This window comes from Pristis pectinata, chromosome 3 (assembly GCF_009764475.1).
Source record: "Pristis pectinata isolate sPriPec2 chromosome 3, sPriPec2.1.pri, whole genome shotgun sequence".
Classification (NCBI taxonomy): Eukaryota; Metazoa; Chordata; class Chondrichthyes; order Rhinopristiformes; family Pristidae; genus Pristis; species Pristis pectinata.
Window position 1 is genome coordinate 15979751 of NC_067407.1, and position 12266 is coordinate 15992016.

General features: G+C 36.5%; 1 protein-coding gene across 1 annotated transcript in view; it reads left to right on the top strand.

The window, feature by feature from the left end:
- The window catches only part of abcd3a (ATP-binding cassette, sub-family D (ALD), member 3a), a 57446-nt gene extending 45180 nt beyond the window's left edge, over positions 1–12266 (top strand). Inside the window, exons 12-23 of the mRNA XM_052011535.1 lie at positions 350–447; positions 590–681; positions 1893–1984; positions 2545–2608; positions 2946–3009; positions 3988–4065; positions 4158–4223; positions 6008–6097; positions 6627–6746; positions 9980–10084; positions 10638–10694; positions 11818–12266. Coding sequence (XP_051867495.1) covers positions 350–447; positions 590–681; positions 1893–1984; positions 2545–2608; positions 2946–3009; positions 3988–4065; positions 4158–4223; positions 6008–6097; positions 6627–6746; positions 9980–10084; positions 10638–10694; positions 11818–11895 — 1004 coding nt within the window. The 3' untranslated portion in view covers positions 11896–12266. The remainder of the gene's footprint in view (positions 1–349; positions 448–589; positions 682–1892; positions 1985–2544; positions 2609–2945; positions 3010–3987; positions 4066–4157; positions 4224–6007; positions 6098–6626; positions 6747–9979; positions 10085–10637; positions 10695–11817) is intronic.

The window sequence follows — 12266 nt, forward strand, 5'->3', positions numbered from 1 at the left end:
GGCTTTCTGAAGACCCTGTAGACGGCATCAACTCTACTGCCCTCATCAATCTGCTTCAAAAAATTCAATCAAATTAATCAGACAGGATCTCCCCCTAACAAAGCATTGCTGACAATCTTTAATTAATCCATACTTCCAATCATGTGTTTGTCCTTTTTTTGGTTTCTTTTAAGGTAATTATGTAACTAGGAGTGAAAATGTTAGGATACAAGCTGTGCGTTTTTAAATTATTGTTGGATTTACTTAACATATTACTTGGATTGATAAAATATGTTTACAAAGTATATTGTATTAAAGCATTGACTGGATCTTATAAAATTAACCGGTTTGTTTCCATTTTTTAATATAGATCTTGCTACTGTTGTGGGTTATCTAGTAGTAAGCCGACCTTTTTTGAATCTCTCCCATTCTCGCCATCAGAAAAGCAGCCATGCTGAACTACTGGAGGTATGTGTGGTTTAGATTTCTCAACTGCAGGTAAAGCCAGAAAGGATGGTTTATTTCTTGAAAAAAACAAAACAAAAATGTTTTTTGTTCATTTTGCTAAAATCAAGAATTCTTTTAAATTGATCAGACTTTGCCTTCTTAGGATTACTATCAAAGTGGTCGTATGTTACTGAGAATGTCTCAGGCTCTTGGGAGAATAGTGCTGGCTGGTCGTGAGATGACAAGATTATCTGGGTAAGATTGGTGTTTCCAGCTAGATTTACAGTTCTTATTTCTATGTCTTTTCCATTAGTTTACTATTAATTCAAAATTGAAATTGGTATGCTGTTTCACATCTTCAGAGGAAAAATGTACAATAATCTGAGAACGCAGTTGTTCGGTGACGTGTTACCTGCGGCATATAGGAAAATATATTGATTGGAAGTAGGCCAGTCAGCGTCTTGAGATAGTGATGCATCAATTCAGATCATATCTCATGTTTAGCAATAATCTGTTTATATGACCAACTTCATAAACACTGTGGCTACAAGAGCAGTAGGGTGTTCTGTGGCAAGAGACTCTACTCCTCACTCAAAGCTTTTAAACTATCTTCTGACAGAAGTCAGGAGTGTGATGGAATACTTTCCACTTTCCTGGATGAAAACAGCTTCACTTGTACTGCTGATATGGTTAACAATATTAAGGGCAAAACTCCCATCCACAATTCTGTAAGCATCCACTTCCTCCACCACTTCCAGTGTGTACCATTTACAAAGATGCACTAGCAAAGCAGCCTATTCAGTTTTTCTAAGATCTCAGGCAGCATCCATATCTGTTCTGCATCCTCTCTAGTGCATTCATGTACTTCCTATAGTGTGGCAAGCAGGACTGCATACAATATTCCAGCTACAGCTGAACCCCGCTTTTATAAAGTTGTACCATAACCTCAGTGGTCTTATGTTCCATACTCTGCCCAATGAAGGCAAGTATCCATATGCCACCTTCATCATCTTTTCTATCTGTGCTTCCACCTTTAGAGATCTATGGACATCACATTCAAGTTTATTGTCCAACACCAAGTACACCAAGTATTGTACATGAAGTGGAAAACTTTGCAGGAAAATCTTTTACAGGAATGAGTTCCTAGCCATTAGTGGACAGTCGTGAGAAATACAGACTAGAAATGTTGATGTGTCCTATAAGAGGCCCAGACCGTCCACTGCTTTGATTCCATTAATGTTAGCAAACAAGACTTCTGGTCAAGTAATAAAGTGTACTCTAAATAAAGTACACTGGATAGAGGAATTTTTTACCTTTGAGAGAGGTAATGATCCTTGTATTTTACAGTTAATAATACTTGTTCTGCTTTAATATTTTTATTCTATCAGTCTTTTTAAAACTGGCAGCTTTTAGGTCACTGTAAAAATCTTATCAAATCTTTAAAACCTGTTCTGAATTCTATTTAGTTTCACAGCTCGAATCACTGAATTAATGCAAGTCTTGAAAGATCTGAATTGTGGAAAGTATGAACGCACAATGGTTTCTCCACAAGATAAGGGTGAGTAATACAGCACACGGAGAATTATTTGCTTGCTGGAGGACCGGTTTATGTAAACTTATACTTTGGCATAAACTATACCCTATAATTGGGTTTGTGTTCTGATGTTTTGGTTGATTAGTAGTTTGATAGCTCTGTGGTTCTGGATACTTGATCTGTGCTCTGTTGGTTGAAACTAGCCAGGGTGGCTTCGGTAACTCTTCAGTCTGGGGAAAGAAACAATCAGCCAAGGTTTACGTTTCTGTTTGTAATACTATATTGCTGCAAAAGAATGTGCTTATTTATGAACACCAGGCAAGGAAGAGATCAACTTCCACAGGGGAACACTCTCCCCACAGTCATCTTGTGACCTCTTGCACAAAGTATAAATCACTGCTGGCCCTTCTAGAACCATGTTGGATGACAAGTTGATGATTGCAGGAACAGACAAATTACTGGGGAGCAGAAGAATAGCTGAACGCAAAGAACCCTAATTTTTCCATGTATTTTTCCCTTAAATATGCACTTGCAAGATATATTGTACTTAAAGTTTATACACAATCTCTAATTTTCCTATTAAGGTTCAAAAGGTCAGCCTTTGATACCAGGGAATGGGGAAATCATTATTATGGATCATATTATCAAGTAAGTGTAAAGCTGTATACTTAACTTGTAGACAACAGTACAAACTTCACCAAGTCTGACCAATATTGGCTTTCTTTTACTTAATTATTAACAGTTGTTTTATAATTTTGCTTGTGGAAATCCTTTTATATACACCTCATTTACAAATATACAGGCCTAATCATTTATCCATCAGGAACATAATCTTTTTGAAGTCTCTAGGTTTGTTGATTTTGTTAAAGTTTGCACGATATTGAGGCAGAGTTTGACAGAGAAGGTTCATAGAAAAAAAACATTTCTGGCTTATCTGGTTTTCCTATGCTATTTAGTAGTAAAATGAAATGATTTTTCTTGTCAGATTTGAGCATGTGCCATTGGTGACACCAAATGGAGATGTCTTGATTCCAGATCTCTCTTTTGAGGTAAAGAACATATCTGTTATACTTCACTTCCTTTTGCTGTGTTACCTCTCTGTTACTGTGTTCATTTCTCCTTTTCATTTGAACTGAGACCAGCCTAAACCTTCTAATATTTGGTTTGCTTTGTGACTTACATAAACATAGTTTGCAGTCTTACTTGTGAATTGAGTGAAAAGTGACAATTATTGTTGAGAATAATTAACTGGAATGGATGGACAGACCACACATGCCGTGCTAATGAATAATAGTATAATTGTATGAGAAAGAGCATAGAAGGCTAGTTATTAGTCAGGCAATGGTACTAAGTGCGGAACCAACAACGTGTTACATAACAAGTTACATAAATCTGTAGTTGTAAACTATTACCTTTAAATAAATCGATTGTTTAACTTCTGTTCTTTGGCAGTAGAATTGTCTGAAATTTCAAGTAAATGTTGAAAGTTTTAATTTGAAAATGTCGAAACATTTTAGGGAATTAGCCTACAGGGAGTCCTCAGGTTGAGACAGGGTTCTGTTCCTGAGAACTGTTTGTAACCTGAACTACTTGTAAGTCCGAAATGAAGCAAAAATCAGGATCATAGAAACAGTGACTGAGAGTAAGCAAGAGTGGGAAGAGTGGCTGCCAGCCAGCCTCACTGACTCAGTGAGTGAACAAGTCCGCTTAGCGCTCCCAGCTCTGCTCACTCAACCCAGCACCTCAATTGTTGTGGCTCAGGGAAGCTGGGTATGGGGAGAGAAGGCTCATGGAAATGCTCCATTCCCACCCGACAGAAGATGCCTGCAGCCCTGCAACAGCCGGCAACTCCATCCTGCTGGTCTCCCAAGCGCTCACTCATATGTACAGGGTGATCATAAGTCAGGCCTTTGGGAAGGACCTGTATTGTGAAAAGTAATTTGTGTTTTACTCAGATGGACTGTGGAACTGTTTTCATTAAAGTGCTTTTTAAGGCAATTTTTATTAACTGTGTTATCATTGTTCAGGTCAGGTCAGGAGCAAATGTTCTTGTCTGTGGTCCAAATGGATGTGGAAAGAGCTCACTCTTCCGTTGCTTAGGAGAGGTGAGTGCAGATAAATTATATTGAATGTTAAAATATTTGCTTCTAAGTAGCATTAAGTTGGTAAGTTAAGCTATCATTTTTCATTTTGATAGTTATGGCCTCTTTTTGGAGGACGTCTAACAAAACCAGACAGAGGGAAGCTGTTTTATGTACCTCAGGTAGGACTGACTGATTCTTTTCAATCTTGGCACATGTTAACTATGTAGATCTTTTGCTTTCACACAAAAGCTTCCATCCAGCTCCATAGATTATTCATCTACAGTCTCTTACAATGAATGTATACTGCTGCCCCTTCAGATTTTATTAGTGTAATTGTTCTTAACAAATACAAGGGGGGAAAAGCTGTTTTTGCAAAACGTTCAATTTTCCCATTTATTCTGGCTATTTGAGGAAGTTCCATTCATTTCAAATGAAATTTGAGGATGAGTTATTGATCCTTAGAAATGCCTACAAAGGCTCATGTCTCTTAACAATAGTAAATGGAAGTGAAGCATTTGCATGTTCTCCTTGGCCTGCTTCATATTTTTTCAAATATTCAGAGTTGCTGCAGAACATGAAGGAGAATGATTGATGTTCAGAGGTGAATAATAATCATTTGGACAACTGCTGATAATTAGCCCAGTAAATACAGGAAAGATGGTGAGCTCACAGTGTCTGTCATTAGAAACTGTTTTTTTCAAAAACAAAGCAGCAGTTTGTGATACACTCCTGCTGTGGTATGAGCAGTTGTCACAATTTGCTAGATGTTTTCTGGCACTCCTCCATTTAGCCTCAGCAAAACCAAGAACAATAGTTCCTATCTCGACATGAGGTTCCCTCTTATGCTTCAAAAACTTGCTAGATTTGCACTTTGAATCCTAAAAATCCTCGAATCTCCGCCAATTTCTGTTTATTTTTAGAAAGAATATTTGGTCAGTTTTAATTCAGGAGTCAAATTTTTAACCATCAGGATTGAGTTTCATCCAAATGTGCTGTGTAGGTTGTCACAGTAGGTCCAATCTGCATGATTTTCCATAATTGGGTGCATCCAAAAACCAAAATGTTTTCTTGAATTGCAAACTAGGCTTAGCAAATCTTGGTCAAGTAGTCAAGTGCATGGCAGGGATTATTGAGTGGAAGTATCTAAATCTCTAAAATTCATTGAACAGCTTAGAGAAAATGATGTACTTAGATTTTTTAATCTCACCAATTTAGCATTGAGTTTTCATATTCAAAGCAAAATAATTTTAGTTATTCTCGAGCAATAGTTTAACATTTAAATATTGTTCAGAGTAGGTGACAGTTGTTTTGTAAAAATGTGTACTTTAAACCATTTATGTGCAGCTTACAGTGGGTGTTTTGTGTTCTCAGAACCAGTGGTCCCTAACATCTAACTATTTCACTCAACTAACACAGAATAGGATAACAGTATTAAGTCGTACATAATATCGGATAACTTGTACACTGTATTAGAATGATGTCAATTAATACAAATCTCCTAATCATTGACATCCATCCTACAAATCATTTATTTCTCATTTTGTTAAAATAAACAGATCTTCTAAGAAACATAAATGAAAGGCTATAAATTGCCATGCATTTTACATCCTGCCTACTTTAACTGTAGTTAGCCTTTCTCATGCTGTGTTTACATTTTAAAAGTATATGAAATTGCAAAGGTATGAAAATGCACTTTATTAGTTCAAGTTTTCTTAGTTATCTGGAATTAAATTTTCAAATAATATGTTTAAAAATTCTTTAACATATTCAGAACTGCTCACCAAAATTGAGACGTGTGTGCATGTAACTACAAAATATAAAACTTAAATCTAAGTTGTTTTATTTTAAAATAACTTTTGAATGATGAATTACTGTGCTTTTATTTAAAAATTGGTTTGCTAAAGATTCTAATGAATCAATTTTGATTCTCGTACTAAAACATCAAATATTTATTATTTTACAGCGACCATACATGACTCTGGGAACTCTGAGAGATCAGGTGATCTACCCTGACACACTGGAAGATCAGAGGCGGAAAGGAATATCTGATCTGGTATAACAAATAATACTACATTATTAAGTTAGCTGCTGTTTCCTCCTATATTCTTGCTTCTGCTACCTGAATGCAGCATGTATTAATGTTGGATTGAACTGGATGATGAGGTAGTGAAGAAAATGTAATGCTGTCTGTGGAAAATGGAGATCTGGAAAAGGTTCTGATGAAGGGTCAGTGAACTGAAATGTTAAATCTGTTTTTCTTTGCAGAGATGCTGTCTGACCTGCTGAGTCTTTACAGCATATTCTGTTTTTCCTTCAGATTTTCAGCATCAGCATTTTGTTTTATTCTTGATTTCTCAGTCACACCTCTCTGTTCTCCAATGAAAAAGCGTTTTTGTTTATTTGCAGTGCTTAGCAAGTAATCATCAAGTTATATATGTTTGAAAAAATGTATTAGGGCACAGAATTGGACTTAAAAAGTAGAAATAAATTATTTATCATTTATTATATGCACACCTGCATGTGTCCCATGGAAATTAGTAAATAGTAAATTTAATTTGATTGTGCAATTGTATTTGTCATAGGTCCTGAAAGAGTATCTGGACAATGTACAGCTTGGCCATATCCTGGAACGTGAAGGAGGCTGGGATTGTATTCAGGACTGGATGGATGTACTCAGTGGAGGGGAAAAGCAACGAATGGCTGTATGTTTATCATTTCATTTATGATTTTAAAGCTTTCGATGGAAAAGCAGGTATTGTTATATACCTGAGGTTTGCATCACCAGAGTGAAACATGAAACTGTCCCATAATGATTTTGAATGCATCCTTTTTTAATGTTTGAATATTACAAAATATTACATATTGGCTGGTTTATATTTCGGTCATGAAAAAGCATGCAATGTAAGGGTGCAAAATTCAGATCCATAGTGTATTTTACTTGCTAGACATGTTGTTGTAGCCCGAAAGTAGCATTCGGTATATCCACACTTTTTTTAGGTCTAGTTGTGTTGGAGGCCATATGGGTACTGAGGTGCACTTGGAGCTAACGTCCACCAAAGTGCAAGGAGTAAACAGATTATGATGCCGATCATCATCAGTGCAGTTTTCATGTCTGAACTGATATTGGGGGCTCACCACTGCAGATAATGCCCTCAATCATGCAAGGCTGACCAGGCATTCAGTAAAAGGAGAGATCCCCTGCAGGTGGTATTTAAAGGGATCAGCAACTACTTTCAAGATAGTTGTTAATTCTACGTGTTTGGTGCTTTGTGTAGTTCCTTGGGGTTATTAAGGTCTACAGGCAGTGATGTGGCAGATATTAAAGGACTTTCCCCTGGCTTTTATGGATTCAGGACTGACCATTTGCCCCAGATATGGGTGTCCATGAGAATCTTTCTACTTCTTTAACCCGATGACATTGGAATGCAGCACGAGCAGGAGAATGGATAAAGGTTGCTGGAAGAGGAGGAGAAGGGCTATCATTTGGAGGCTGTATCCATGCAGAATCTTCAGTTAGCAATTCTACTAACTGAAATAAGCGAGAACAGTATGTGAGACATCAGCATAGAAGTCCTCACTAAAATCTGCCACCATATGTAGCCATGATGTCCCTCCTCTATAAGAGGTACAATTCCTCCTGCTTTAGAAATAGTGGGGTTAGGGTTAGGGTTCAACGCATGTTACTATCTCAGTTTGTTTTGCCAGAGAAGGCTAATTTAGTCCCTAATCATTTCCTCTAAAGTTCATTCTCCGGTTATTATATCCTACCACTTCCTGCTGGTACAGCCCTTATGGCTGCTCTTTTCTGTCCAAGAGGTACAGACTTGAATAGCTAAGGAGAGAAAACTGATTTGCTCATTAACTGGAAAATCTGGCTCGACCGCATAAAGAACAGTCAAGCCTTAACTGACAAGGCTTTTCATTCTTCAAAGTACATCTGGAATGCAAAAATCACCCTTGCCTTCATTGCCGTATTGCACGTCTTCTTTAACTCTTCTCCCTGTTCACTGACAAATGTAAGAAGTTCAGGGATTTTAGTCACTTAAATTGAGAATATTGGTTAGCTGCTCATGTCTTGCCCATTCCTTCAGCAGCACCCAAGCCAAACTTGTATTGTTCCCCAAAGCCCTTAATTGGAAATTGCTGAGCATTCAACTTCCCTTCCTGGACCACCTGTAAACATGTAATAATAATGGTTCTCTTTTCTTAGGTACTGTCTCCCACCTCTTCAAATCTGCCATTGTTATCCCTGTCCTAACAAAAATTGATGCAGTCCCTTCATTCTTGCAAATTACTGCCTTATTTCTAACCTCTATTTCCTTTTCAAAGTCCTTAAACATGTGTCCTCCAAATTCATTTCCATCTTAGCCAGCACTCTTTGTTTGAATCCTCCAATCAGACTTTCAGCAGTGTCACAGTACTAAATGGTTTATATCAGAGTTCCAGATGACATCATTTGCGACTAAGGTAATGTATCTTTGTCTTTAAACCTGCCTGCAGCCCTTGACAAAGTTGAGAAAGCACTACCTTCTTCTACAACGTCTCTCCACCTTCACCAGGTGGGTGGGACTAAACTCTCATTTCAGTCCCACCAGAATTAACAGTCAGAATCAGAGAATTAACTGCACTGGTTTCTTTTCCCACACTCCCACCATACCTTTGGGGGCCCTCTTCAATTTCTTGTCGACATGCTACTCAAGAAAATAGCATAAGTTTCCACATGCATGCTTGCTCACCACCACTTCTCTGCATCTAAACCTCCTTCAACTAGATATCACAAGGACCAGATCCATTGTCTTCAGTCCCATCACAAACTCTGTTCCCTCACCACCAACTTCATTCTCCGTGGCAACTGTTTGAAATGGGATCAGACTTTATCCATTCCTGGTGGCTTAAATTGTTCCCAACATGAACTTTGGAAAATATAAATGTACTGTCATTAAGACTGCCTGACTTCATCTCTGTAACATCTCCCACATCTAACAGGCTTTGCTACAAAATCCACACTGACTTGCCTTTTGGATAATTCCTAATAACATTTAAACAGCTTATATAAATGTGCTCATTTCTTTATCTTCCCCACCCCCCTTCCTCCTTTCTCCTGAAAACAGATCATCCAAGACTTTTCTCATAAGCCAGCTAGCAGCATAGATAGAGGGTTACAAATGTATTATTTATCTATGTTTTATTATGGCTAATGTATACCTGAATGAATTTAAGGGGAGAATTGTGTTAACATATTTTTGCCTCATCTAATTCTTTCCTTCTTATTGTTAATTTTTCTGCTTTGATGTTCTGTCCTCCTGCATCCAGATCTCACATTGCACACTGAAAATGGATTTATGCTCTTGCCATTTTGTACAGGCTGTCAGAGGTTTACATGTTGAGCATCTACTTTTGCCACCATCCATTCCCTCCATCTTCTGCCTTGTGGAAATACTTGATCTTTGTTCATTAGACCTTCCTTTGTTGACTTAGATGAGTTCAAGAACTGTATGGTGAATGCGTCTTTTCATCCACAAAGGACAAAATACTAACTGTCAATCTACACAAAGATTGTGTTACAGAATCTCTCTTATCTGTACATTCAGAATTTTCTGAGTTGTAAAAGAGTTTCTTCCAGCAAGATAGGCAAAGTAAATGATCTGATTTAGGATCTCTATTCCAGCACTCTCATTCTTTCTGTGAAGTTTCACTGTTCAATGTATTTACCACTGTAATAGTTTTCCATAAGGCTTGTGTTGCAATCACTAGCTGAATCACATGCATAATTTTCTTCTTCAATTATATGTGGATTTTTCCCCAAGTAATCTTTACTATTGTTAAATCTGGAGGTCAAATGGCTAATTTGATTGAAAAGAATATTTGATTGAGGAAACAGTGGCTTCAGTGTTCACCTGCTAACATTGTTTCATTTCATTTATTTTTAACATAGATGGCTCGATTATTCTACCACAAACCACAGTTTGCAATTTTAGATGAATGTACCAGTGCAGTTAGTGTTGATGTTGAAGGCTATATCTACAGCCACTGCAGAAAGGTAAGCCATGATGCTGAAGGAAACATTACATAAAATTCATTTTGCATACAAAGTACTTACATTAAATTTCTTAATACTTCAATAAGTTCTCTTTAATTATAACTCGAATCAAAACTAAAATTTCAATCACATGTATCAGTCATTAATTGATGTATTGTTTATATAATGTTTAATTATCACTAACAGGAGCCTGAAAGTGGTTTAAAATACATCCTCTCTCTTCCCCCATTGCCCTTCTTCCTGTAGAAAAGACTTTCTCATGCCTCAAATGCATCTTAATGATGGTGCAGCTGAGAACATGCATGCATTTTTGTGAGCATTGCAGATGAAAAGCTAACTGTTACCTCTGTTGTTTAGTTTGTTTGATCTCCATTGCTTTGTGTTCCCATAATGAATTTTAAAGCATAAGCTTTGTAGTGTGATCTTTTTATATACATTAAATTGTACTAATTAAACTTCTGTAAAAGGCATGAAAGGTACAATCTTTGTGTAGATTGACAATTAATATTTTGACTCTTGTGATGATTGTAATCCATATGATTTTTTTCTAAAGGTTGGCATCACTTTGTTCACTGTGTCACACAGAAAATCTCTCTGGACTCACCATGAGGTTAGTAACGTAATGCCAACTAACTGGAAATACATAAGAAAATCCACGAAACAAATGGGGAATCCTTCTGCTAAAGAAATAATTAAAAGATCTTAACAAAGATACATTTCATCCTAGAGCATAATATTAAACAACTATCTTGTGGGAAACTGTCTCTGAGAGAGAGCGACCAGCAGACAGGATGAGTATTGCGTTCATTGCCAGATGTAATGGCAGAGTAGAATTTAGTTGGAACAGAATAAACTAAACAAAACAGAAGTGCAAGCACAAGGGCAGTTTATTTAAATTGAATTAGTTTAATCCCACTGGCATTTTCAGGCTGAATATTCACATGTTAACCTTCCACAGCCAAACTGGTATTATCCTCATTGCTTTGACTGTCAGGTACTATAGTTTCATTTGACCATGGACCATGAAGATCACATTAGTTAGCATCGTCTAATTTGGGTTCATGCCCTTGGAAATGCAAACCTAAAATAGGCACATTGGAGCATTTCATTTAATAAATATGTAATATTGTTCAGGTTCAAATCCATCTGAAAAGCCATCTTTAAGACAGAATGCAACTGTTAGATTCTTATCAATCTTAAGCAACTTAAAGTTAAACCACTCTTCCTGCAAGCTGTTGCAGCAATTGAGTAAATAGTGATACTTAGATGGGCTGCATTATGAAATGGGAGATAATATCATGATCAATTGTATGTGTTTGTGATCATGCATGCACCTTGTGAGCATTGCTGAAGCAAATATTACAACCTATACATTTTGTAGGAACAAAATAGTTACTTTAAATTTCTTAATAGCTTAATAAATTCTCTTTAATTGTATCTCAAGCTGCAATTAAAACTTGATTTAGATGGTTTAACCATTTACCAGGAGGAATTGGTGTGTGCTTATATTTAACTATCACTGTCAGTGATTCAAAAAAACACCCTCCTTTTCCCAACTGTTCTACCTCCGATGGGAAAGACCTGCTTGTATCTAAAATGTTTTGCAGGTCACCAGTACTAAATTCATGATTGCTCATATTAATGATAAAAGCTAACAATGTAATCTGTGCTTGGAATTTTTATATGATCTATGCTTTTATGATTTATTACATTGTTTTTCTTTTTGTTCTCAGCATTATCTGCACATGGATGGTAGAGGCAATTATGAATTTAAGCCAATTACTGCAGATACAGTAGAATTTGGTTCTTAAAATCCATCTGTCGATCTGTTTCCGACACAAGAAGAGGATTGACTTACAGAAGAAATCTGTACAATATGCATTCTACCCTGCACTAAATATTTCAGTTTGTAATTAATTCTCAGTTGTAAGGTATTGTAATAAGACTGAACAATTGATTAATTTGTAGTCTTGTTGAGAGCTGTATATTTGGAAATAATTAATATTGAGACCTGTAGATCCAGTAATGTTCACCTAGGAAATGTTTGAATTAATACTTTAATGAAGATGACTTGTAATGTTTTATGTACAGTATAAATGAAGTAATCTAGGAATGCACTACATGATGGCATGTTCTTGTTATGCAATAATTTGATATCTACAACTCATTTCCTAATGTTTTA